The sequence below is a fragment of the Ornithodoros turicata genome, unplaced genomic scaffold, assembly GCF_037126465.1.
Source record: "Ornithodoros turicata isolate Travis unplaced genomic scaffold, ASM3712646v1 ctg00000955.1, whole genome shotgun sequence".
NCBI lineage: Eukaryota > Metazoa > Arthropoda > Arachnida > Ixodida > Argasidae > Ornithodoros > Ornithodoros turicata.
In genome coordinates, this window is record NW_026999426.1 from 352,464 (window position 1) to 376,981 (window position 24,518).

The 24,518-nt window shown below is 46.5% G+C and overlaps 1 protein-coding gene across 2 annotated transcripts in view; it reads right to left on the minus strand.

The window, feature by feature from the left end:
• LOC135375910 (uncharacterized) overlaps positions 1-24,224 on the minus strand; it is a 50,559-nt gene extending 26,335 nt beyond the window's left edge. The window contains exons 1-7 of one of the 2 annotated variants that reach the window (XM_064608546.1): positions 24,087-24,224; positions 14,905-15,100; positions 10,336-13,825; positions 4,411-4,512; positions 3,486-3,623; positions 2,926-3,027; positions 1,192-1,329 (exon numbers count right to left, since the gene is read on the minus strand). In XM_064608546.1, coding sequence (XP_064464616.1) covers positions 1,192-1,329; positions 2,926-3,027; positions 3,486-3,623; positions 4,411-4,507 — 475 coding nt within the window. In that variant the 5' untranslated portion in view covers positions 4,508-4,512; positions 10,336-13,825; positions 14,905-15,100; positions 24,087-24,224. The remainder of the gene's footprint in view (positions 1-1,191; positions 1,330-2,925; positions 3,028-3,485; positions 3,624-4,410; positions 4,513-10,335; positions 13,826-14,904; positions 15,101-24,086) is intronic. The other variant, XM_064608545.1, reaches the window with a different exon arrangement.
• Between the last annotated feature and the right edge of the window lie 294 nt (positions 24,225-24,518).

The following is a 24,518-nucleotide window of genomic DNA, read 5'->3' on the forward strand; positions in this document are numbered from 1 at the left end:
ATAGGAAGAATATGAGTATAAGGGCATGTAACACTTCGCCCCATGTTACCCGGAATATATTTAAGAGAAGATTTTCCGATACGGTGAGGACCTTCGTCCCAAACTTCATAACAAAAAGTAATAGTCGCGTATTACATCGTTAGTGCGAATCCCGAAACGCGTATGGCTCGGAAATGCGGAAGGCATGACGGTCAAAGGGGTTTGCGATCCACCCTGCACATCTCTCGGGACTGAAGTCATGTGCTTAATTGCTGCATTAGATAATGAACACCCTGAAAGATACACATGCTTTCATTCTAACATTTTACGTTTTTTTTTTATTGGTCACATGGATTACAGTGCTGCAGATAACAGTCGTATTAAAACGATGACTTACATTGTGCTTCATCCTTTTTTACTTTCTTCATATTCTTTTTTTAAACATGTCCTATATCAAAAAGCAGCATGGAACGCCCAGAAATACATAATCTCCGTTGGCCTATACTTTTTCCCTTGAAATTTCCTAGCCTGTTATAGTAGAAGATTAGTAGCGGAACACCACACTAGGTGCGAGGGTCAGTCAGGGTATAATCGGTAATCGCAGCACTGCTGACTGATTACCTCTCCACATATAACTGCAAATTAAGTCATCTGATTAAGTTCATATTCACGGGTTAGCGCTTAACCTAGGACTTTAGAGCATTTGTCAACAATGCTCGCTAACATTTTGCTAAAAAAGCAAGACACATATACTAAACAGTGACATGCAAAGTGATACAAAATAAAATCACAACGTACTTGATGAATACTTGAAATACTTCGCGTTAGCAGTTTACTTGAAGTACATTTGGAATTGGGTATTCTGTGCTGTACTGAGGCACAGAATCGACTCAGTAGGTGTCCAACTACTGGCATCTCTATCTCTCCATCCTACATTCCTATGCAATTTCGCATGCGGAGGTCCGGTACCCCTAAAGGGCTAGGTGCTGATTTGCTCAATGTGAGAGTTTCTTCAACGCAATTAGATTGATTAGGTATATTGCAGGGATTGCAGAAAATAGCTGGTCAGCCGCTTCATGTGCAAGGCCGGATTTGTGAACCAACGACGATACCCTTAACCGGCTTTCAGTGTGCTAGTACTCACCGCTACCGAACGCTAATACGGGGGACATGAAGGTGTAGTCCTGTCTTCGAGTTTGATTGTTCATTTACCTGACTGTCGTGTCCACTGGCCCAGCGCGTTCTTCAATCTCTTGACGTGAAGTTGCTTTTCGGCCATGCCAACATGATTAATCACTCGCTGGAAGTCGTCCACCGTGCAGTCACAAAGCCGCTGAACATTGTCCCAGCCTAAGGGAAGTTCCAAAAGGAAGGTAAAGGTTCCAAGACACGTGACTCCATGCGTTATATAAGTACAACTAAAACAATCTGAACGGGATTGCCTGCGATTACGGGTGCTATAGTACACACTGAAACGTGAGTGAACCCGAGAAATGTCCGGAAGAATAGCGTTGATCGCGATACATGGCGGTGCCCGCGCTGCAAAATGAGAACCGTGTACAGCGTTTTCGCGACACAAAGACACCGAGTTCCGTGGTATTAACGTCAGCCCGCCAGAAAGCCCCTGAGCCCATCCGCACACGGCCATTTCTCGCGGTTCCTTGGCCAGCGTCGGCGATGCTTCGCCTTCGGAGCTTCTTACGAGAGTATGCTTAGTCGCGAGAGTAGAAGTACAGGCCCTACAAAAGTTTACTGAACACGCGAGCGGTATATTTCCCCCTCGGTGCGCAACCCTAGCGGCAGGTGAAAGTGGTCTTGTTCACTCGTTCAGACTGGTGGAGAAGTGCGCCGGCAGCGACACCAATTCAAACCACGTTTCGAGCACATTCAAGCGGTACCGAAACTGCCGCAGTGTGTCGCTACTCACTCACAGCTCTGAACGAGTAAACGAGCGCTTTCCGCTCGCCAGTAGGGTGTGGCGCCGAGGAGAAAATACACCGCTCGCATGTTGTGTAAGCTTTTGTTGGGACCTCTGTATAGAAGATCAACAATTGAAACGTGGCAGTCAACGAAAAAAAAAAAAAAAAAAACGTATCATATACGATTGTCGACATCGCTTCTGTTGCGATCTCAACTTCATGAGAACGGAGGATCCACAAGTAGAGGCAGACAAACAGGCCTCAAACTCCGCTATGAATACTTTATTTGGCATCGATGGGGTCAAGTTAAGATAAGGAGACTGGAAATATATCAAGTGCTTCATGCATAGTCAGTTTTAAAGAACGATGCGAAGCTAGGTCTCCCATTTTGTGGAACCGCACTGCTTTTAAAAGTGGAGGGAAGCAACCGTTGCGACAAACAAGGTGTTTTTTTTTTAAATATGACGCACTTTTCCTTCATTCCACAAATTGCAAACTACCGTGCCTTCCTTTTTCAATCGAACTTCACAACTGCGTTGCTTACTTCGTCGGTACTCCAACTTGCACGTGCACTGCTTTCATTGCCTGTATGCGCCGGCGCGAGCACACAGCTGTGCCAGCGAGCCCACCCACCCGGCAGCGATTGGTGAAGACAGCGCGGCACGTCTGTGTGCTATTTGCCTTAAAGGGGCAGTAAGATGCAAAAACAAGTTCGCTTCAAATTACGTTACACGGTACGTTAGTGTCCTACTTCCGATCATAATTCAGAACTCGATTTCGTTGCGCAGCTACAACCTGTATTATGCTGGACGTTTTCTTGCTTCGGCACTATGAAGTCTATCTTGTTTCAACTCGTGAATCGGTGCTTCTAGCTTACGATGCACGTGCAAGGCCTTGCAAAACCACAGAGCATGACAGTCCCGGTTAAAAGCATGTTTTTCAAACACTAACTTTCATTTGATAGCAACTTGTTTTTGAATTTTAGTTCCGCCTTAAAGAAACACATTCACAGTCACATTTGACTCACCTATCTTCATGAACTTGTCGTGGTAGGAGAGCAGACCCGCTCGTCCAAGTAGTTCGTGAAGCTCCCCTTTTCCTTCATCTGCCGCAGTGGACGTTCCTGAGACTGTAAGGTAAAGTAGTTTATATTCCTACGTTGACACATACATTTTGATTTTCTGAAATGACAGAGAGGCTCACGTGGCGGTAGCACAACTGTCGATTGAGTCAAGTATCTGGGTAAGAATACAACCGCTCGCAATTCTACCTCACTATCCAACACTTCCCCGCAGTTAGGCATAGAGAGAACTGGGCGTTTTCACAAGAGCCTATGCGATCGTTGCTACCATTTAGAAGTCTCGTAAACGCAACTAGAATGATTAGGAATGCCTACGGAGAATACAGAAAACAGCTCGTAAACTGCTCTGCTGGTGAGGCCGGGGTTTGAGGCCTGACTCAACGAAGGAAGTCTTGCCGGCTTTCTCTACTGCCATTATGTACCACGCACGCATACCAAAACGTGGTACATGAAGATCTTGCCGTTTTTCAAAATTTGGTTTCCTGTTTGCCTGGTTTCCGATTTACCTGGCTGTGGTTTCCACTCTTTCAGTGCTTTCTTCAATCTCTTGACGTGAAGTGGCTTTGTGGCCATATGTACCAGTTTGATGGCCTCCTGGAAGTCGTCCGGTGTGCAGTCACGAAGCTGCTGCACATTGTCCCCGCCTAAGGGTAGATCCATAACTGAGGTTAGAGAGCACTGATATCTTATCAAGACACGAGTCTCCATGCCTTGCAGAAGCACCAGTGTCATTATTCGCCGCCTCCGTCTTCGATCAAAGATTTATCTGTATGTGTCCACTGGTATGTTTTCGACTGAACAGTCGCCTTGCTTTTGGTTAACGCACTGACACATGAATCCGTACTCGAACATGCAAAGTATTAAGACTTTATGAATATACGAACGGATTTTCCTGTAAATTCCTTAATTTACATTATAAGGCGAACATACGTTGAACTTGGGAAGATGCGGAGCTTCATGTGAAGCAGCTGCTGCTAGTAATGTAAAATAATTTTTCTCGAACTTACAGTTTTTGTTCGAGGACGTTTCACCTAACATGAACAAAAAAAAAGTAGGAAAAATTGATATTCCTCAGCATTATGGGGTCAACGCTATACGTATATCTGAGGAGGTTTTTCCATTACTTCTGAGGGTGTGCGAGTCTTGCTGTTTTCGGGAGAGAAACGTGACCAAGTAAGCTGTAAAGCGGTGCCGAACATTACAACATCGATCTCATCGACATGCTTTCGGACGTGACAGTCCCTTTAAGCGTACGAACTTCTGCTGGCATCGTGTTAAGTTTTCGAACCCGTGACCCCGACAGCGGTCACTCCCAATATATTGACGGTGCTTGGCTGACGACAAGTGCGACCTATCCCCCATTGAAATGCGCGGAGATATGAAGTCCCACCGCGATCACCACCCTCATCATAAAGTTCCGTTTTGACTCACCTATATCGACGAATTTGTCGTAATAGGAGGAAAGGTCATCTCCTTGAAGGAGCTTCCGAAGCTCCGGGTTGGATTCATTTGTCGTAACGGACGTCATCGTCTCTGCAAAGTAGGTCAGTTGTTGAGCGTGGGCAAACATACAGATTTAAAAAGTCGCCTGTTTCAGGTAAAATTATTGTTGCGAATGATGAAGCCGTGAGCTGCAAACCTATCAGTAGCAAACATGTCTTTAAAATGCCTGTCTTATTGATGTCCCTTTCCGACAAGTTGTACAAAAAGTTATCAACAAAATGAAAATAAAAGTAATTACATGAGATAACTGATGTTCTGAGGCATCTTTCATTAAAAGTCATTACGCCTGGAAAATTCCTCCCAGAATACCGAAACAAAATTCCCAAGCAGCACAATGTACTGAAAGTTGAGTGCAATAGGGGTGGACGGGTAGGTGGAAGGCCTTGAACAGGCTCGTGCAACTCAAGAACATTGACAAGACACATACCGTCCACCCCTATTGCACTCGCCTTTCAGTACATTGTGCTGCTTGGGAACCAGTCGTGATATCACTGAAGACACCTCCGATAAAGTGGTTGCATCTACCTTGAGTAAGGTCAGCATGGCCGAGACTCTCACTTCCCGGATGACAGAGACAGAAACAGTTCTTTGCTGAAGATGACGCGAATAAACATATTCCAACATCTGTCCACAATCAGAAGATGATGCCGGCATCGTTTTGGTAGGCGTCATCATTCTGCAAGGCGGCTTCACCCAGCGGTCGGGTGCTTAGGTGAGGCCCACTTTACAAGACTAGCAGTATGGCCAGTTTGTATGTACGTTCCTGCCAGAAATGGCGGCACGTAGCGATTCTATACCAGGTGAAGCCCACCTTACGCAGGAGCTCGTGTTGCTTCGTGTCGACCTTTCCCCTTCGTATTCTTTGTAAAAGTTTGCGCATTTCTGGCACGGTTTCTCCGTCTTTACCATGGGCGTCCCATAGGGGCGTCCCAGGCGGCGTCCCAGGGGCGTCCCAGCGTAGGGTAAAGAATTCCAGGAAGGGTGGACAAAAACGTATAACCAATGGATCCAAGAACATACCACGAGGACAATCGAATGCTCTGATATGCAGACGGTCATCTGATAAGGTCCAAATTATTCGACAACATCCGAGTATAAATATCTATATCTCTATATCTGAGAGTGAAGAGCGCGGAATTTCCACAAATGAACTCTAGATGGAAACCACGTTCCCTTTTCTTTCCCGCACTCCCATGGTGTGTACTAACCTCTGTAGGTGACGTGGTGCGACATGCGCGTATGGTGTCTGTTATGAAACGAGCTATTTATGTGAGTCGTGAATGCCACCTCGTCTTATGGGGCGGGGGGGAAGGGTTCTTGTTCGGGAATGACCCGGCAACGTCCACCAGCTACTCCACCAACGACTCCGCACGCTGCGAAGGTCTTCAAGGGAAGGAGCATCCTTGGCAACCCGAATGTGAGCGATTAGCTGGACTCCATGAAAAGTCTAAATACCGCAGTGATCAGCAAAAAAAGAAAAAAAAGAGCTGACAGCGCAGGGACGGCCGCCTGTACCAACGGATTAGACGATTTTAAAGGAGCATGGAAATGATCGGAATTAAATATGACGGGAGAAGTAGTAATTACGATTCTGAGCCCTGTGATACATATTCGCACAAAAAGTTTGAGCGTAGCGCGCAATCCCGGAGCGCGAGGGAGCTTTGAATCTCGCGGCAGAAATGCCCCCTCGCTCGGCTGCCAGCCGCTGACGTCATTTGGCCGCGCCGTCTTTTTCTTTCTTTTCGGCGATTTCTCCGGCGTCGCCGTGCCGGCAAGCCGACCATGCAGGAAGCGTTGTTGTTCATCGGACGTCGTGGAAAGGACAGGTGATGAACTGAACACTCTTTAGGCGACACGTCTGCTCTTCTTGACGAAACGTTTTATGAGTTGGAATCTAAGCTCCGCCAGCTTCGATTTCGCCACACGAATGTACCGGAGGCTGATAAATGATGCTGCTAATTGTGAACGAACATTGGGATTGAAATATAGTGCTTCTTCTTGGTTACAAATGTATAGTCATGAAGACGCGGCGCATTTCTGAAAAGGCTAACCTTTTCAGAAAAGCAAGCGCCACCCGTGGCACGCAGGGGCTTATGGGAACATCCTGCGCTTTGAAGCATTACACGAGACGGCCACAGGCGGAGGTAGAGGAAGAACACCAACATTCACCCGTATTGGTGCTATCGCAAATTATCCTACGTGATACTATATACGCATTCATTAGCCTTGGTTAGACGGTAGAGGAAAACGCAGACGTGCCGTCCAGAAAATACACCGTCTTGTCCTTGGTCGTCTCAGGCAAGTATGTGGCTGTTTTCGCCTCAGTTGTTGCTAGTCCAATCGACAAAGCCTATATAGTGCAGCTGTAATGACACTTTACGGACGAAATCACTGTCCTTTTGACAAGAACAAAAATGCAAAAATAAAGCAACACGCTACAACACGTTCGCAATGACCTCGTTGCTGCACCCATGGGGTCAGTTTGTCACCGCTCTTCTGATTACGTCACCTGCAGGATCCGCCTTGGCCTCATGCTGTTAACGGTCGTCAGTATCTACATCCGTCCCGCCGTACAGGTCCCGTGGAGTGACCTCGAACGCTTACTTGGTTCTCTGGAAGCCCCGGCGCTTGTGCTGGGTGACTTCAATGCACATCACTCGGCCTGGGGAAACCGAACGACGGACGGTAGGGGAAGGAGGTTGTTGGAGGCAATGGAGAATAATAACATGTGCCTGCTGAACAACCGCGAGCCCACTTACATGCGATCCCCAACGTCACTTGATGTATTGGACCTCTCGTGGTGCTCAACCGACATAATTCGCCACTTGTCGTGGGCTACGGACGTCGACAATAGAGGTAGCGATCATTTTCCTCTATATATTTCGCACGACAGACTGTCCCTCTCAGCCACTGCTGGACTCTATGCAGATGACGTCGCCCTTTGGACAGTAGGCAAATCACGACCAGCTCTCCAGCGCCGCCTGCGGCTCGCTTTAAACAATATCCACACGTACCTCTCGCACCTCGGGATGGACCTTTCACCCGAAAAGTGTGTCGAGCTCCCTTTCACGCGTAAAGCTATGGCCAATTTCCCTCTTTGGCTTGGTACAAAGAAGCTTGAACCGGTACGCTTTCACCGCTTCCTTGGCGTGGTAATCGACTCGGACTTGCGCTGGGCTCGGCACATTAAACACCTTGAAACTAAAGTGCAGCGATGGCTCCCCGCAATTCAACATCTTTCTGGCTCAGGATGGGGCTGTGATCAGCGTTCCCTGCTCGCGGTTCACGCGGCATTGGTGAGGGCAACTGTGCTTTACAGCCTTCCTATTCTGCACAGGATATCAACAACTTCATTAAATACACTTCGGTCCCTGTTTGCTCGAAGCCTTCGTCGATGCCTGGGAGTTCCAAGAATGGCTGAAACACGGCAAGTACTGGCTGAAGCTGGTGAGCTCCCGATTGAAGTTCTCCGTGAACGAGAAACGGCTCGGCACTACATCCGTTTGCGTGCTCACATTCCCCGCCACCCGCTCCTCAGGAAAATTCGATACCGCCCTGAAAGCGACTTCTATCGAGTAGCGCAGAGGACACGCCAGACTCTCACTGGCTTCATAACTAAGGACACTATACCGCCGGAAGCCCCCTGGTCTCTACCGGTACCGCCCACTTTTGTACGCCTCCCAAACCTTCTGGAAAGAAGAGATCAGGTCCCCCCTCAAGTCCTCCGAGCCCATTTTCATGCTCTGGTAGACGAGAAGGTTTTTACGTTTACGGCAGCATATACCGATGGCGCATCCCGAAACAACAAGCCCGCCTCAGCATTCGTCATTCCATCCGAAGGCGTCGTGCACGGAAGACGCCTTACACATCCAACCTCCTCCACAGCTGCGGAACTATATGCCATCCTTTTCTTTCTACAACGCATCTCTGATTCTACACCCCGGGAATGGGCACTCTTTACAGAATCCTAATCTGCACTTCAAGCAATTGAAAATTCCGGCATACGAGGCCCATCCGCACCCCTAGTCACATATGTGTTAATGGCTTACCACACTATCTACGCCACAGGCTAGTTCTCCAGTGGGTGCCAGCCCATTGTGGTGTCGTGGGGAACGAGCAGGCCGACAGCGCCGCAGAAGCAGCACTCTAGTATCGGAAACTGACCCGTATTGTTCTGCTGAGAAGACATCGCCGTTCAATTCTGCGACGCCTAGTGACACCCCTGTCTTCCCGCCAACGGACAACCGACATTCTTCCCCCCTCTATGTTGAGCAGAGTTGATCCAACGCTCGCTTTCCGCATGCCACGAAACACCTCTCGTCAAGATGCTGCATTAATCCACCGAATGCGCCTCGATGTGGCCTTTACAGCTCAGTGGCGTTACCGCTTGAGACAAGTTGACTCTCTCAACTGCTGCCACAGTGGTGCTCTTAAGGATCTGGAGCATATTCTTCTTCATTGCCCTCACTACCAACCTTCCCGAACCACACTCTCCGAGTCTCTTCGTCAGCTGGACTCTCGCCCTTTCTCCCTATCGAAATTGCTTGGTCCCTGGCCCAATCCAGCCCAGCAACACTCTGCGCACAAAGCTCTTCTGACATTTCTGGACACCATCGGACTTCGATCGTTATTGTGAAGGGGCTCGTTGTTTTATCCCCCCCCCCCATCCCAACCAGCAATGGGGTAGAGTATCGCCTGTGGCGATGAAACTCCCCACTCTCCAAGGTCGAAAATAAAGTTGTTGTTCATTACTTTTATAAATCTGTCTTACCGCATTTATTGAAAGCGTTAAGTAGTACATCAGTGTCTGCTGCTCTAATGCCAATTCATTTTTCGACTCAAGTTAATCAAGAACAAAAAGGAACCAAGATGGACACTTCTTCTTTAATGGACACTAGCTTTCATGTAGCAGACTATATTTCTTTAGTGCAAAGGTTCTTGGTTCCCCTCATGTACATTATTTTACACCGTCTGATTTACAGGTTCTGATTTACGCCTGAAGGAATGTAGTGTACTTTATGAAAGCTAGTGTTCATTACAGAAGAGGTGTCATCGTTGGCTATCTTTTGTATTGCCTCTACTTGGGAGCTGACTGGTTCCACTCACCTACATTCTAATAACCAAGAACTCGAGATGGTCATATGGTAGTCTTCTAAAGGGGGCTTCACCTAGTGCTCTCGTGCGCTAGGTAAACCCGCTTTGCACAAGTGTGACGCCTACCAAACCAATGCCTATTTCCCGCTGGGGTTCGTAAAAACAGGGTATATAAACAACGAAACATATTCCTACCGCACACAACCGTGCTACAGTGCACGCACTACTTTGTGTTGGAACTTTATCGAGGTTGTAGGAAATCTCTCATGTACTCTTATAACACTGAAATAAATTGATACACCCGGAATTTTCTCTCCCCTAAGAGTTCCGCACAATCTCAGCTGAATCTCATCGTGTGGCACAACGTATTTGGCTTCCATACCAGAGGAGTACGTGACCGAGCAACATCGGTGGGCGCCCCGAGCAGCACAGTGTACTGAATGTCGAGTGCAATAGGGGTGGACGGGTAAGTTGAACACCTTGAACAGAGTCTTGAAGCTACGAAACACTGCTAAGACACATACCGTCCAACCTTATTCCACTCGACTTTCAGTACACTGTGCTGCTTGGGATAGTATGCATATATCAGGTTTCGAAACCGCTACTTCGCCGTGAGCTATGCGACGCCTCTGTTCCAAGGACGACCCCGCTTAGTTGTAGTACAACACTGTCACAACGATTGTCGTTAACCGTTCCAGGACGTTTGAAGCACGTTCCTGGTCTAAGTATGCGCTAGCACGCACTGCTGTTTTGGCTTACCTATCTCTTTGAATTTGTCGTACTAGGAGTGAATGTCGGCTCCTCGAAGGAATTCGTGAAGCTCCCCCCTCTCTGATTCCTCTGCCGGAATGGACGTCATCGTCATCGAAAAGTTAGTCAGCCTTAGCGGGTGATTGACATATGGGAAAACTTCGTGATTGAAATGGTCGTTCGAGGTTCCCCTAACTCAACCAGGGCTGAACCGCTAACTAAAGTTAGCGACGCAGCGTATCACAAATGGTAACCATGAAGACGTCAGCTGCTAGGCCATAAGAAGTAAAAGTGTCCAAAATAAAAGGAAGAGGAAGCAATAGACGCCCTGAAAAATGGAATTGCGAATGCCGAAAGTAAACCAGCCATCACCCTCCCCCTCACCTTCCCAAAGTGGAAACCGCAGAGCATATCCGCATTGTTGCAGACTTTAAGGTGCCGCTAATACGCTTGTTACACGGTCATTCTTAACCGTGGTCCTCAATAACCGCCGTTACCCTACCTAAACGCGGTTATCCTAAACCACCGTTCGCTGCTGTTACACGGTGTGTATCATCACAGTTTGCTGTGGTAACGTGGTTTCATTTCCGCGGATTAATATTTACTAAATTGAGCACTTAGAAATAAAATCAAAAACTGCGGCTACATATAAAATGATTGAATAATATATGCCTAACATACTTTTCCTGTATCGAACTTCTTTTTAAACAACATAGCCAAATATCGGCACGGTTCTGTTCTCACCGCACCGTTCCATCGACATGCTCGCCGCCATTTTCTCGGTTTGGCAGCCTAAGCAGAGGTTGCCTAGCTCCGTTTGCACTAACAGCCGTTAGCGGCGTAACTGCAGTTAGGTCGGCCGTCTAACGGTGTCGAACGGCGGTTATGAGTAACGGCGGTTTGTCTAACCACTGTTAAGGATGACCGTGTAACAAGGATATAACTCTACTTGAGTTGAACGGGCATTACGACTCTTGCTCAATTGGTTGATGGCATACCAGTTGGAAAGAAGAAAATGCAGTCGCGTTTCTTATATTTTGGGGTAGATAATTCCACAGGTTCGGTGAGAAGTAAATACACAGTTTCTTCGGCACTTTGGCACTGAGAGAAGATTCAGGTGAGATGATCGAGTGAATGCAGTGCTAGTATTGCAGACGAGTTTGATGTTTGGCATAAAAACCTGGTTGTGCAGTAATTTATGCGTAAGTAATAAAACGTGATGCGTCATATGTTTACTCAGAGATAAAATGATTAATAGAGGGTACAGGTGCCGGACACCTTCGTTGTGTGTGATCTTCATGACGGTTCTGCTGCAGTTATTCTGGTCTACCTGAAGTTCGCGTAGACCAACTACGCTATGCCGTAGACAAGAGTAAACGAGACTGGCCTCTACTAGTCGAGTGCAACATTCGCGTATTGCGCATACATTTAGCATAAAATAAGCTGCAGAAGTGTCGTCAACATTTGCCACACTCATTTCTTGTAAAGATTCATGACGTCGTTCTGCCAGTGTAATCGGGGCTAAAATTGCAAGGCGTCAGTGTGACGGCGGACATACTGCGTACAACGTACAATCCCTGTTGGAGACAGGGCACACACGTGGTCAACGAGGCTCGTAACAAGGCTCCGTGAGCTATAGCCTTATCAGAACTTGCAAGTAGTATGTGATACAAACCACTTTCTAGCTTGTTCGGTTCTTGCAGTACTGAACACATGAGGTCACCAGTATCAAATCGCGCTGGTTACTTAGTTGAGGAAGAATCAGCTTCACGGCCGACCTATGTTGCCCCCTCCACCAACACAAGAGAAAAACACGAAGACCGCCTCTTTCCCCATGCATATCGCGTACGTATGTAGAATTCCAATGGAGGATTTGATGCTCTTCCGAAGCAAGGTTTGTTGCACCACCGGGAGCAAGTCTGTTCTATTGGCAGATGGACACAGTACTGGAATCAATGCCAACGGGAGCTTCGTGGCGGCCTTGAAGGAAAGGTTGCTCCAATGGCAAGGTAGGCTGCTCCGCCAAAATAGGCAACAACGGCCCACTTCCATATTCGGGTCGCCCCTGGCGGCGGATTGTCGACCGTCGTGTCCTTCCCCCAATAATGGTGACGCGCTTTTTGGACTGGCACGTTCCATGGGAAAGTAGCAAGAGAAGATTGGAAGAAGAATACGGAAATAATGAAAGCGCACTGTACTCATTACCATTACAAAGTGTTGTCAAATGTAGACCTAAAACGTAAGCGTATCCGTGAAACCGATTTTCTCCCCCAAATGAACATGACAGTCGCCCGCAGGTGGCTGCGCGTGCCGCGCATGCACATGAATGCCTACTCAGAAAAGTTCCATAGTGATGTTTTCCGCTCAAAGATGGCGGACGCAAGAACCGCGCATGCGCATACAGGAAGCCCGTGGCGAACTTAGTCAAATATACGGGAAGCCGAAATACCTAATGCTACAGCGAGTGCAAAATAGAGAAAAAAAATGAAAACCGGCTTTCTTTTTGACGCGCGTATTTCAACGGGGCAGGAAATCGCCCGCAAAGATGCGATGAAAGGAGAACATTCCCCCGCCCAGATGATAGAAAGAACACTGCAAAAAACAAGAGCAAAGGAAAGGAGGAGACATCAGGATAATAATCTGATAAGTGTTAACAAAAGTAACCCAAGCAGTAGCTCCCGTCTCCTCTTGTTCTTTTTTTTTATGCTCGATTCATCATGTAGGCAAGGGCATGTCCTCCTCTCATCGCATATTTGTGGCTGATTTCAAATACGCCCGCGTCGTTCAAATACGCCCGTAAAAAAACAGTGGTTCACTTGTTTTTTTGTTTTTTTTGCACTGGATGTAGCAATCATTGACAGAATGGCGTAAATGCAGGCTTGCTGGTGGATAAATTCCATGATAGGCAAGCCTGAGCGATGGGCAAGACACGTAAACAAACACAAGCACGAAGGCTCAAACCAGCAAAACGTTTTGTAGCAATCAGCTCCAAGTTGGCTTGGGACATACGACACAGGGATACTTCTTCATTCGAGTGGCTCCCTGCTAGATACCAGGAAGTGGTCTAGTAAGAAACGTGTAACTAGCTATTGTATTCATCCTTAAGTATTTATTTTTTTCTAGAATACTACCCAGCCATCAGTTGAGGCCCAAGGCAGAGCATGCAGAATGAAGAACAAGGGGACACAACAATTCATGTGGCTCACACAGAGCCTAAAATAAAGAAAAAGTACAAAACAACAAGTGATCACCTATTTTAGCACGCTTAGTTGATCCATAACTGCTTTAGAAAAAGCTGTGGAGCTAGGAATGCTCGAAAGGTATGGTAGTAACTGGTTCCATTCGTAGTATGTGTGTCCACTGCAGTTTCCAGCAAGGATGTTGCTCCAATGGGGAAATATTACGCCGCGGTGTTCCGTAACCAGATGGAATGACACGGTGACATTGTTCCACCGCAGCCAATGCTCCGTTGCGTAGGTCATACATCCCGAAAGGTCAACTACGCGGAATGTCGAGCAATACCAGTCATTACAGAGTTTGAGTTCATCGTACTTAAAGGCGATAGCGTAGTAATAGATAGCGGTTGTAGTCCTCCGCACTGCGCAAAGCTCTCTTTGTGTTAGTGGCGTGCGCAGAACCAGCAACGCTATCCCTTACGTATTCAAAAAGCTATACTGTTCTATGTACTAAAGCTCTATATTATCGCGAGGATTACAGTTAATACTACTTCTAATACAAATACAGGGTCGGCCACACTTAAGAGTATCGCGGGAGCGCATGATCTGCAAGTACGCCAGTGCCGCGTAACGGATGCTCCTGGGTTTGAGACCTCGTGTCTGGCGAACGTTCGCCACCTCTCCGTTGGGTCCGTCATTGCTCTCGTAGCACTAGCGGGCGGAGAGACCCACCTGCTGTTGCTATTCAATCTCTGCTGGCGATGTTTTGATCAGTGCGTGGCTTAGCCTAATCTTTTACTATTCTTCACAATTTTGATAACACAGAGATTACGTCGCGCCACGCACTGATCAAAACATCGCCAGCAGAGATTGAATAGCAACAGCATGTGGTTCACCCCGCCCGCCAGTGTTACGAGAGCAATGACGGACCAAACCGAGAGGTGGCGAACGTTCGCCAGGCGCAAGGTCTCAGAATCAGGAGCATTCGTTACGCGACGCTGGGATACTTGCAGGTCATGCGCTCCCGCGATACTTTTAAGTGTGGCCGACCCTGTACTATTTAATACTCCAGGGGAACCAATAGGGTATCTTAGAATAAGTTTTTCTTTTTCTCTTTTTTTTTTCACAAACCATTCGAGGGAACTGTACTTCATATCCATGAAATGAGTAGAACGGAATGCTGAAGAAAGGCCATAGATAGGGAAGAAGCAGCACAGATTGTCTGCAGTGATGACATAGTAACACTACGATCTGTCTATGAGCAGCGGAAGCAGATGATGTAGAGGTTGACACAAAGACACACTCATTGTTAAAAAAAATTGTTCAGAAGCAATTATAGGTTTACAATTACAGTCGAGGAGAGACAAGATTAATAAAATGCACGCGGGGATGGGAATCTCACCTCACTTGCGACGTCCACTCCCACAGCGGCAGTTGAGGTGGCGATTCATCTGTCAAACGAAGGAGTCTGGAGCAAGTACGCTTCTGAGGGCGGACCGATAAGCATTGTCTTTCACTGCGCACTTCTGTGCCGCCCAAGTAGGTTTCGCCTTCTCTTTTGGGAAATGTTGACTTCAGCTGAGAACAGAGGAATAGACCTACAAGAGCAACAGGTAGCGTGTGGACGTTAAAGGGGCAGTGCGCTGACATACAGGGTGCCCCAGAAAACGTCTCATTGAAATGTAACGAAAAAAAAAAACTCCACCTAGAATGATGCGGTCAACTGAATTTGTTCTTACTAGGTCTTGGCTACATCCTGATGTGAATGTCATGTAACGTAAGTTTATTTTTTGCGAAATGAAGTCGAAAATTGTCAAGTGTAGGTCACTTTTTTACTCCACTAATGTGAAGAGCGTGCCGAATTTACTTCACTTGATAATCAACATGATAATTAACAGAGAAATTGAGGATGTATAATATCGAAAAAAAAAGCCGAACATCATGCTTCTCGGGACACCAATAGCATAGCGCTTGATTACTTCTTAAGTGCAAAGCGCGACAAAAGCAGGTCGCAAATCCAGCCCACAAAGTGATAGTAAAAAAACGCGACAGTTGCTGTAATTGGGAAATGGAAGGCATGATCCCAGCGGAGGCCAGATGCGATACGCCATGACTGTGTTATCCCTTTCTACGGTCACTCTGTGAGCTGACTTTGCCACATTCTTTCGTCGGACTGACAAACGATTGGGGTGAAAAAGTCAGGATTAGGACCGCTCTGTCTTTCTCTGCTGTTTTTTCCGTCCTCACGCGGTCCTTATACCCGCTTGACCTGTGGGTACTCTCTCTATCATAAGTAAGGGGAACAGGCTACGTCACGACGTACCCTCAGTCTTCCTTCACTCTGCGAAACGCTGTTTTTTAGAACGAACGGATCTCATGAACATGACGTCATGAACCACATGTATGAAAGTGTCCCAACCCCTTTGAGTGGCATATAATTAATAGCGCAGAATGGGAAAAATCCCTACCACTACAGTAGTCTCCAAGCAACTGTTCCCAATTGCTTAAATGTATTATTTCTGCCAGGCACGTGGTTAAAAATAAATAAATAAACGTTACCAGAATGCGTGGCATCATTCGACAGTCTACCAAGTAAATTTTCTCTCCCGTGAAGCGCTTCGATATTAAAGGGACAGTTTTGACCCCAAACATCATGTAAAGACGCATTATCAGATGACTCATAATACATTTCTGATGGAGTCAGTGGTTTCCAAAAGTCACAGCCCCCGGGGGAAATGCCTGTTCAACATTTCTGCTCTGTTGCTTGGTGGAGAAACGATTCGAGAGATGGAACGCCTTCGTTTTTTCGTTACTCGGTCAACGGCAATCGAGAGGGAAGTACTTTGCTATTGCTTGTTCCCGTACAACACCGCATTCACTTCGTGTTTTGTCCAACAGTCACTGTTAATCACGGACTACGCTGTGGCCGACCGTGAAGCGACTATAAAAACTATCGTAAAGAAGCACTGTTTCGACGACACATCTAAACGGGACAAACGACTTCCAACGTTAAATTCCTCTGTTAACGCACCGAGACACAGTTCAACAGGTTATTCTCAGCACTTTCTCCTTTTCGGCTTTTACTCCCGTGTTTGGAAGGAACGAGAAATCGGAATAGGAAGGGAGTTGCCTAAGGGCAGGAGCCGCCGATATTTCGAACAGAGACTGTTCTTCTTCGCCCAGAAGAAGAACAGTCTCTGTTCGAAATATCGGCGGCTCCTGTCCTGAGGCAACTCCCTTCCTACATCTCTACCGGTTCGCTAGATTTTTACCCATCTAGAAATCGGACTGTTCTTTCAGACATATATCCACTTAATTGGGATCACTCTGGTTTACACTTCGCAAAATAAACTTCGAGAATACACTCCTCGAAATAAATCACGAAAAAACCCACAGTGTAAAGATAAAGCCGTAAAAATCAACTTTTGCGATAGAAATGCTTCAGATTCAAACTTTCAAAATAAATCGTCTCTGATTGGTCGACAGGCACGACAGCCTCAGAGCGGCAAGGCTTTTGGCTCCCGCGTCTCAAAATAGTTCCCCTCAGGGTGAGGCTTTTTGCGGTGGGCTGGGAACGAAAGTACCGAGTCTGGACGAACCGTTTACTGTATTCTTCGCCGGCGATCAGTTTTCTGTTGACACTGCAGTTAATGATTTGTTCTGCTGCTCGCCTGTCAAATTTGAGTATGTGGAGCTCTGAATTCGTGTCGTGTCACCAAATGAGTAACCGGTGTTGGTTCCAGCTATGGTGGACACCTGCTATATTATGAACATTTTCGCGAACATCGCCATTCTCCTGCAGGGCTGCCTTGGTCGTGAAATCGTAGAGTTGAAAAGTGACTATCGACGAAAAAGCCTGATTCCGATAACGTGTGGATTGTGTTGTGTTTGTCCGTCTGTATGTGTTTGTGTGTGTTCCAGCCTCAGAACCGTAGAATCGTGAAATCAGAACCTGCCTGTGGTTTTCCTTGTGAGCCTACGTTCTGATAATTGCAGGGATCTGGACAGACTCTCGAAATGCATTTCTGCAAATAAGCTGCATATGAATGTGAAGAAGTTGTTGTTTGTTTGCAAGAAAAAAATATTTTCCCTCGGATGAATAGCTTGAGTCAGCAGAGGTGCCCTAATTTTTTGTAACCAGCATACGGTAATCTCAAAGTGCAACGAAATAGGATTCTAATTTCAGGAACATCCACATTGATTCGCGCACCGCCCTAGACAACGATTTGCCATGCAAAAGCTGCAAGAGATGTATCTAGACATAATACTTCAAGCACTTTGTTTTCACTGGTCTTTGAATACCCTGGAACCTAAGAATGCCATTTTCAAGGTCTTAAAAAAACATTGATTCGCGCACCGTCCTAGACAACGATTTGCCATGCAAAAGCTGCAAGAGATGTATCTAGACATAATACTTCAAGCACTTTGTTTTCACTGGTCTTTGAATACCCTGGAACCTAAGAATGCCATTTTCAAGGTCTTAAAAACCATGAAATTTTCTCACAGAAATTTTTGCATCTTTTTTATTCGCGTGGATATACAGTGCAAATTCTAGTTATCAAATGTCGGAACTGAAGAAAACCAAGCGCAATAAGTAACTGAAATCAGAAGTGTGAGAAATGAATGTTGTATTTGTTTGCCTTCCTTTCTCTCCTATGATCTTCACATTCAGAAATCCCCAAGTATGTTTATTAGCAGGTCACTCTCTATGCCAAGCACCCATGCCAAGAAGAGGTCTAAAATTTACGGTACCAGCTACTTCATTGTATGGTACCCTTGCATCTTTTTTTACAGCTTATAAATATTGTGCTGAAATATGAAATCGCTGTAGAACTTGCATCCTGCACGACATTACATTAAATGTGCTGCTTGTAGTTCTGCAGCGTTGTTTCTTCCTCACGTTCAAGCGAAAAGGCAAAAAGAACGCTCCGAGACTGACTCTCACACAACCATTATTTCGGGGCCATGTCCTCGCACTAAATGGTCACGAGCATACTTTTGAAAACTGTAGCGGCACATAGGGAAACCGACGTTGCATTTGTACCGACCTTCTATTTCCAATAATTAAACGAGACCTAATTAGTACATCCACTTCGGATGTAGAACACGTTGTCATCCCTTATAACTACAAAAATATGATTTCTCTAAGAATAAAAAAATCAAACTGGTATTTGTGTTTTATGTAATGTATGGCCCACATTTTCTTTTTGACCAGCTATGCCAGTGTGAGAGCTCCTACGCCAGACTAGCTAATTCCTCCTCTTTGTCCTCCATGCGGTCACATATATGTTACACTACAAGGAAGCTAGCTGGTATCACAGTACCAAACAGGTGAATTAACATGAACACCATCACATAGCAGAGTGAATAACAACCACCATTATTGACTTAGTTTGCTTGGTCGATGGCAACTGAAGGTGGCATATTTATTTCCTCAGATTTTTTTTATTTGTTTGTTCCAGCTAAAAGCAGAAGCCGTACACTGAGCAGCAGGACATAATAAAACCCTTCATAAGCATCCCTTTGCCTCTAGGGCTTTGGCAAGCATGGCTTTGCCTCCACAAGCATGGTGTGAGGAAGGAAATAATGTCCCATGGAGTCCAAAATTGCCAAACGAGCTTTGAGAGCAGGCATTCGTGGGCTCGATTTAGCCATAGGCCAAGCAATTTTAGAGAGAGGGGCAGGAGTTCAGATTATTGAGACATCTGAAAATGGCAGTTTGGAAAGCTCGGTAGCATGGGCAATGACAAAGAATACACTCTGGGTCTTCTACAGCACTGCAGTGACAGTGTCTGAGAGAGTCAACTTGCCTCAGGTGGTAATGACACTGAGCTGTAAATGCCCCATTGAGTCACAGCCCATGAGTCACAGTGCACCATCTCGGCGAGAAATGTTTTGTGGCATCCAGAAACCAAGCTCTGGGTCAACATTGCTCAGTATAGACGGGAGGAAAATGTCAGTTGTCCATTGACAGCAAGACTATTGATACAATCTATTGATGTGTTGGTGAACGAGATCTGCTGTTTACATGACCAGTAACAGTCATTTGCTATCTTTCACTGTGATTTAATTAAACACCTCCCTCATGTGACGGTGTTCCCGGCACAGTTTTACCTTGCTGAACTACTTTTCGCGGCTCTTATCAAACATAACGTTAGCGGTTCTTCGTAGGCTGAGGCCGAGGAACGCAAGAGACGTTTACATGATGTTTACGTGATTACCGTCGTGACAAATGGTCGACACAACAGTTTTGCGGTACGTTTTATATGTTGCTCATCCTGGACATTTTTCGCTACCCGATTTCCTGTCCAAAACAGCTACGACTGTATCAATGTCACTTCACCCATGAATTCCTTCATGAGTTGCACGCGCGTGTTAGTCGTTACACCAAGTCGTTACACGTCTGAAAAATACCTGACTAAATCGGCAGAAGAAACATACGCTTTATTAGAGCTTGCAGTGATTATCCTTTTGATGCAGCACATCCCGCAACACCATACGGCTCCGTCGTTACTCCAATTTCTCAAATAGCCTCGTCCCCAATGGTAGCCGAACGGCCGAACCTCTGAAGCGTTGTTTTCCTAGTATTCCTTCACTGGAAGTCGCAAATTAAAGGCGCCCATCCGATTGACCAGAGTTCGAAGCGGCAGGTGACGCCTCCAGTGCAGTGGGTAAAGCATGAAGCTCCATGCAGTGCTTCTCCCATGCCTCACATAAGAACTTCCCTTTTCTAAATCCACTCGTCCGACTAGGCATATGTGTAACAGTGAGTACAGAGACAACGGCGATTGCTCCAGAGCCGCGTTCCAGTCGAGGAGTAAGACGAATGTCAAAACTCTTCCCCTTGAAGTCGGCCCAGGACGCATATTAACCCCCCCTTGTCCCCACCCTTTCTCGACGTCCTTTCTCCGTCTGTCCACATTTGTACGCCACTAATACCCACCGTTGCTTCGCGGCGTTAACAAAGAATTAAAAAAGGATTAAAGCTAGTTAATATATGGGGATATATAGGGGACATACAGGGTATATAGGGTAGATAATATGTGGGGCACCGGGAAATCGTTAAACTGTGTCGAATATCGTTATGGCTGTCATTACCCTATTGACGTGCACCGCGAGAACAAATAACATATTTTCAACGATTTTGAATTGGTTGCGCATTAACCAGTGTTAATGTACATAGCGTATCGTCAGCTTGATATTCGAATTAGAGCCATTGCTGCTCATTCCTCTGAGCTGGTCAGCGTGTGGTGGAGAAGACAGAAGCGCGGAGTATCAGAGAGAGTGACAGAGGAGGGAATCCTATATCGGGCATACACATTTTATTCCAGGGAGGACGTGCATTTTTGGGCGGCCCTTATGCCTCCTTTCGTTTCCCGTTCCTCGTTCGCTCCTGGAAGTCACGTGGTTAGCAGTGGCGGCCATTTTATTAGGCAAACTGCGAATGACCGTGCCTTGCATAACAAAAAAAAAAAAAAAAGAAGGAAGAAGAAGAAAACTGTAGGAAGCAGACGGGGCCAAGTTTTTGAAACAGAACAGCTTCTTTTTGTTTTCACTATGCAAGGGCATCAACTCCAAGGCTTCGCCCCATCGGAGACGCTTCACCTACTGACAGCTGGATACGAGGCCGCGAGAGAGAAGCTTCCAGTACTATTTTCACATCTGGGCGATCGAATCGCGCGAAAGCAACGAATAATGGCCGCTGACATTTCTATGAGTCACAGCTGTTTAACCCATGGAGGAAGGAAACACAGGAGCGGCCCTTCCAAATTTTTGCCATTGGGACGTGCGTGCCCGCCTTCGCATTGCATTCTGGGATGCTCCTGTCTACCATGTGACCGCTCACGTGACCCCAAGAGCATGCGCAGGCCAGCTCCCAAAGCAGACGACGGGAGTCGTGATTGTCTTGCAGTTCAGATATCTGCATTGTGATGAACGCCGCGCGTCCAGTTTTATTTGTGTGTTCGGAGACTCTCGGTTTACCCTTCTACTACAAGGCCAGTCACGATCTGCAGGACGAGCACGCAGGACTAAAAACATCATTCGTGGCAGCGATGACGACGTGGACACGTTTTGTGTGTTTGTTGCTGAAGTGGTAAAGCATGCCAGTAACCAAACTTGTTCAACAATGGAGGAAATTAAATGAATCTGCAGCTGTAGCACAGCGCCAGCTTGCAAACGAACGATTCAAGATGACTCTCTCACAGACAGGGGTACGAAAAACCGATCAAGTACGTACTTACGAATGAAACGTTATTCCCGTGACAGAGCTGCTTTCTGTTGAACGACAGCCGCAACCGCGGTAAGAACACGTTAACAAAACGTTGTTTCCACAATGGTGCTCACATTTTAAGAGTAAATGACTTTGGAAGAGCATAAAAGCACAGAAAGCAGCGCGAGCAACAAAGCGTTGCTAAACTGAAACTTTAGAGAGGATCACGTGGTGGACAGAAAGTAATGGCGGTTTTAACAGGAGCGACCGCCAGAGGGGTCCCACGGAAATCTGTTCGAAACGGCCGTCCTGTGTTTGCTTCCTCCATGGTTTAACCTCTCTGACGGTCTATAGAGGTGACGTAATGAACATTTTCCACGACACTTCTGCGCATGCTCTATGACCGTGACGGCGCCAAAGAAGTCTATAGATGGCGCCGGCTATAGGTTACCTCCAGAGCCGTATATTAAAAGGGAGTCTGGCCATTAATGGGTCATGCCTATACCTGAAGCTTCACCCACTTCTTCAGCTTTCCGACCAAGGAAGTCTTGAAATATAGGGCGCTGTCAATCAGCCCATCCTCACTATTTCCCCCCCTATCCAACATGGGCAGCGCCATTTTGGGTGGCACGTGGATTGGATGTGATGGAAATGGATACCTCTCGTAATCTGCAAAGGATAGTGGATTGTTGGTGTAAATTGATTAGCGCCACCTAGAGAGCGGACGACGCGTCGGGAATTGTCGACTACTACTGTTGTTGTACCGCTGCCTGCAGAACCACCTGCTGGGACACATTCTGTTTAGGGCAATATTTTTAAACAGATCTACGTGAATAGTTGGAATATAAGATGCAAGAATGTTCATATTCATGAAATCCAGCGATTAAATATAAGATTGTACAGCACAGAGCAGTTTTTGTTATGATTTCGTTATGATCGCCGTGTTGACTAGGCCTAGCAGCGGCGACTAAACGAGTTATTTTCAGTTAGATGTCGATGGATGATCATAAGTTGAAACTGATTTCCGAGAAACCTATATTAGGATGTGCATTTGCAGCGTAAAATCGGGTTAGTCTGTGAATTTTTTTTTCTCACGAAATCCCCCCTTCACTGTGTTTGTTTTCGTCGCCATTTGGGGTGGCAGTATGGTGTCACGGCGACCCCTTGGTAAAAAGCAAACCAATCAGAGGAACGAAACTCTGAATGACAGGTCGAGACTTTGTGACTTCCTTTTAATATACGGCTCTGGGTGCCTCAACATCTGCGCCCTCTTTCCAAACAGAGCGCAAGTAGCATAAGCATCTGTGCGCAAGTCTGTGCTTTGCGCACGTCGATCGTGTTTCGTTGGACAGTCTCTTGGTTACAGCGCAGTGTGAAAAAGGACCATTGTTTAAGGCGCGTTGAAAACTATTTTGTAATTCTTCGCAAGTGTGTTACGTAGCACTTCACTATCACGTTCAACCATGTTCCCCGTGGCGGAAATTTGTGGACGCTGCGATAGAGGGGACTCTTTGAAATTCGTTATTACGAATGGAGAAATGGTATTATCGAGAAATTGTATTGCGGCTCGTAAGTGGTGTGTAAGGGATAGTGGTACTCCGCCATCATCAATATGCGTTGAGTACCCAAGTGATAAGCCTCAAGTGGACTCCTCGCGTGACGTCTTCGTCTATTTTTATCGTCTTATCAGTTGCTTATGCGGCAGCGGGCGACCCAAGGTGACCTTTTTACATCTTTTTTTTTACTGAACATACCATGAAACGTAGGGTCCCTTAACGACGTCGACAAACTGTTTAACAGCAGGACAAGCACAGCATCTGTTTGTCCAACCACTACCTGATACCGGATGGAATGGAGCAGTGAGATTTTTCTCCACCGCCAACGCTACCTGCTGCGTAGATCACTAAGGGTGGGAGGTGAACTACGCGGACGCATGGCGATACCAGCCATTATCGCGAAGATTAGCATTAATAAGGAAAACTCCGGTGAAAAGAATAATAGATTGTAGAAGAAGGTCTGGGTGTGGGGTCTCTCAGACACCCTTGGTGAGAATTCTGCTGCATATTCACGAAATGAGGAGAACGTAATGCTCAAGTAACGCCCATGATAGGGAAGAAGCGCATTGTATGTGGTCGCGATCTATAAATAATATAATAGTAAAGCAGCATAGTCGAAATACTACGATCCGTAGGGGAGCATGAACCGTATGAGCATAGGGAGCCGAAGGGGTAGAGGTTCACACAAAGACAGCTCATTGGAAAGGTGTTATATTGGTACTATTACCTGTAATGTTGATCAGAAGCAATTCCAATTTTGCAATAACAATGAAGGAGGCAACATTGATAATATACGTGCAGGGATTAGAATCTCACCTCTTTTCCGATGTCCACTCCTATAGCCGCAGTTGAGCTGAGGATCCGTCGGACGCCCGATAGAGTCTGGAGCGACGCCTGCGTGAAATACGCCTATATCAGAGACCGACCAGCATTATCTTTCACCGCGCACTGGTTCGCCGTCCACTTAAGCGTCGCCGTGCCGTGTGCAAATGTGGACTTCGGGTTAAAACGGACAGGCGAGTCTGTCCATCTGCCGGGATTCACGTGATCATGTCTTCCATTTCCTAGACTCCTCTTCGCGCGCGGACGTATGGGAGAGATCAGAGCGCTTGATGACTCTCAGAGGAGGTAATTTGCGGCGGAACATTTCTCGTGTCTACAGAGGAGGAAAGAGTAAAAACTACGGCGACTCCTCTAGGCGAGTGACGGACGGTTTTTACTTCCGTTTCGCGGAATATTTAATAATTT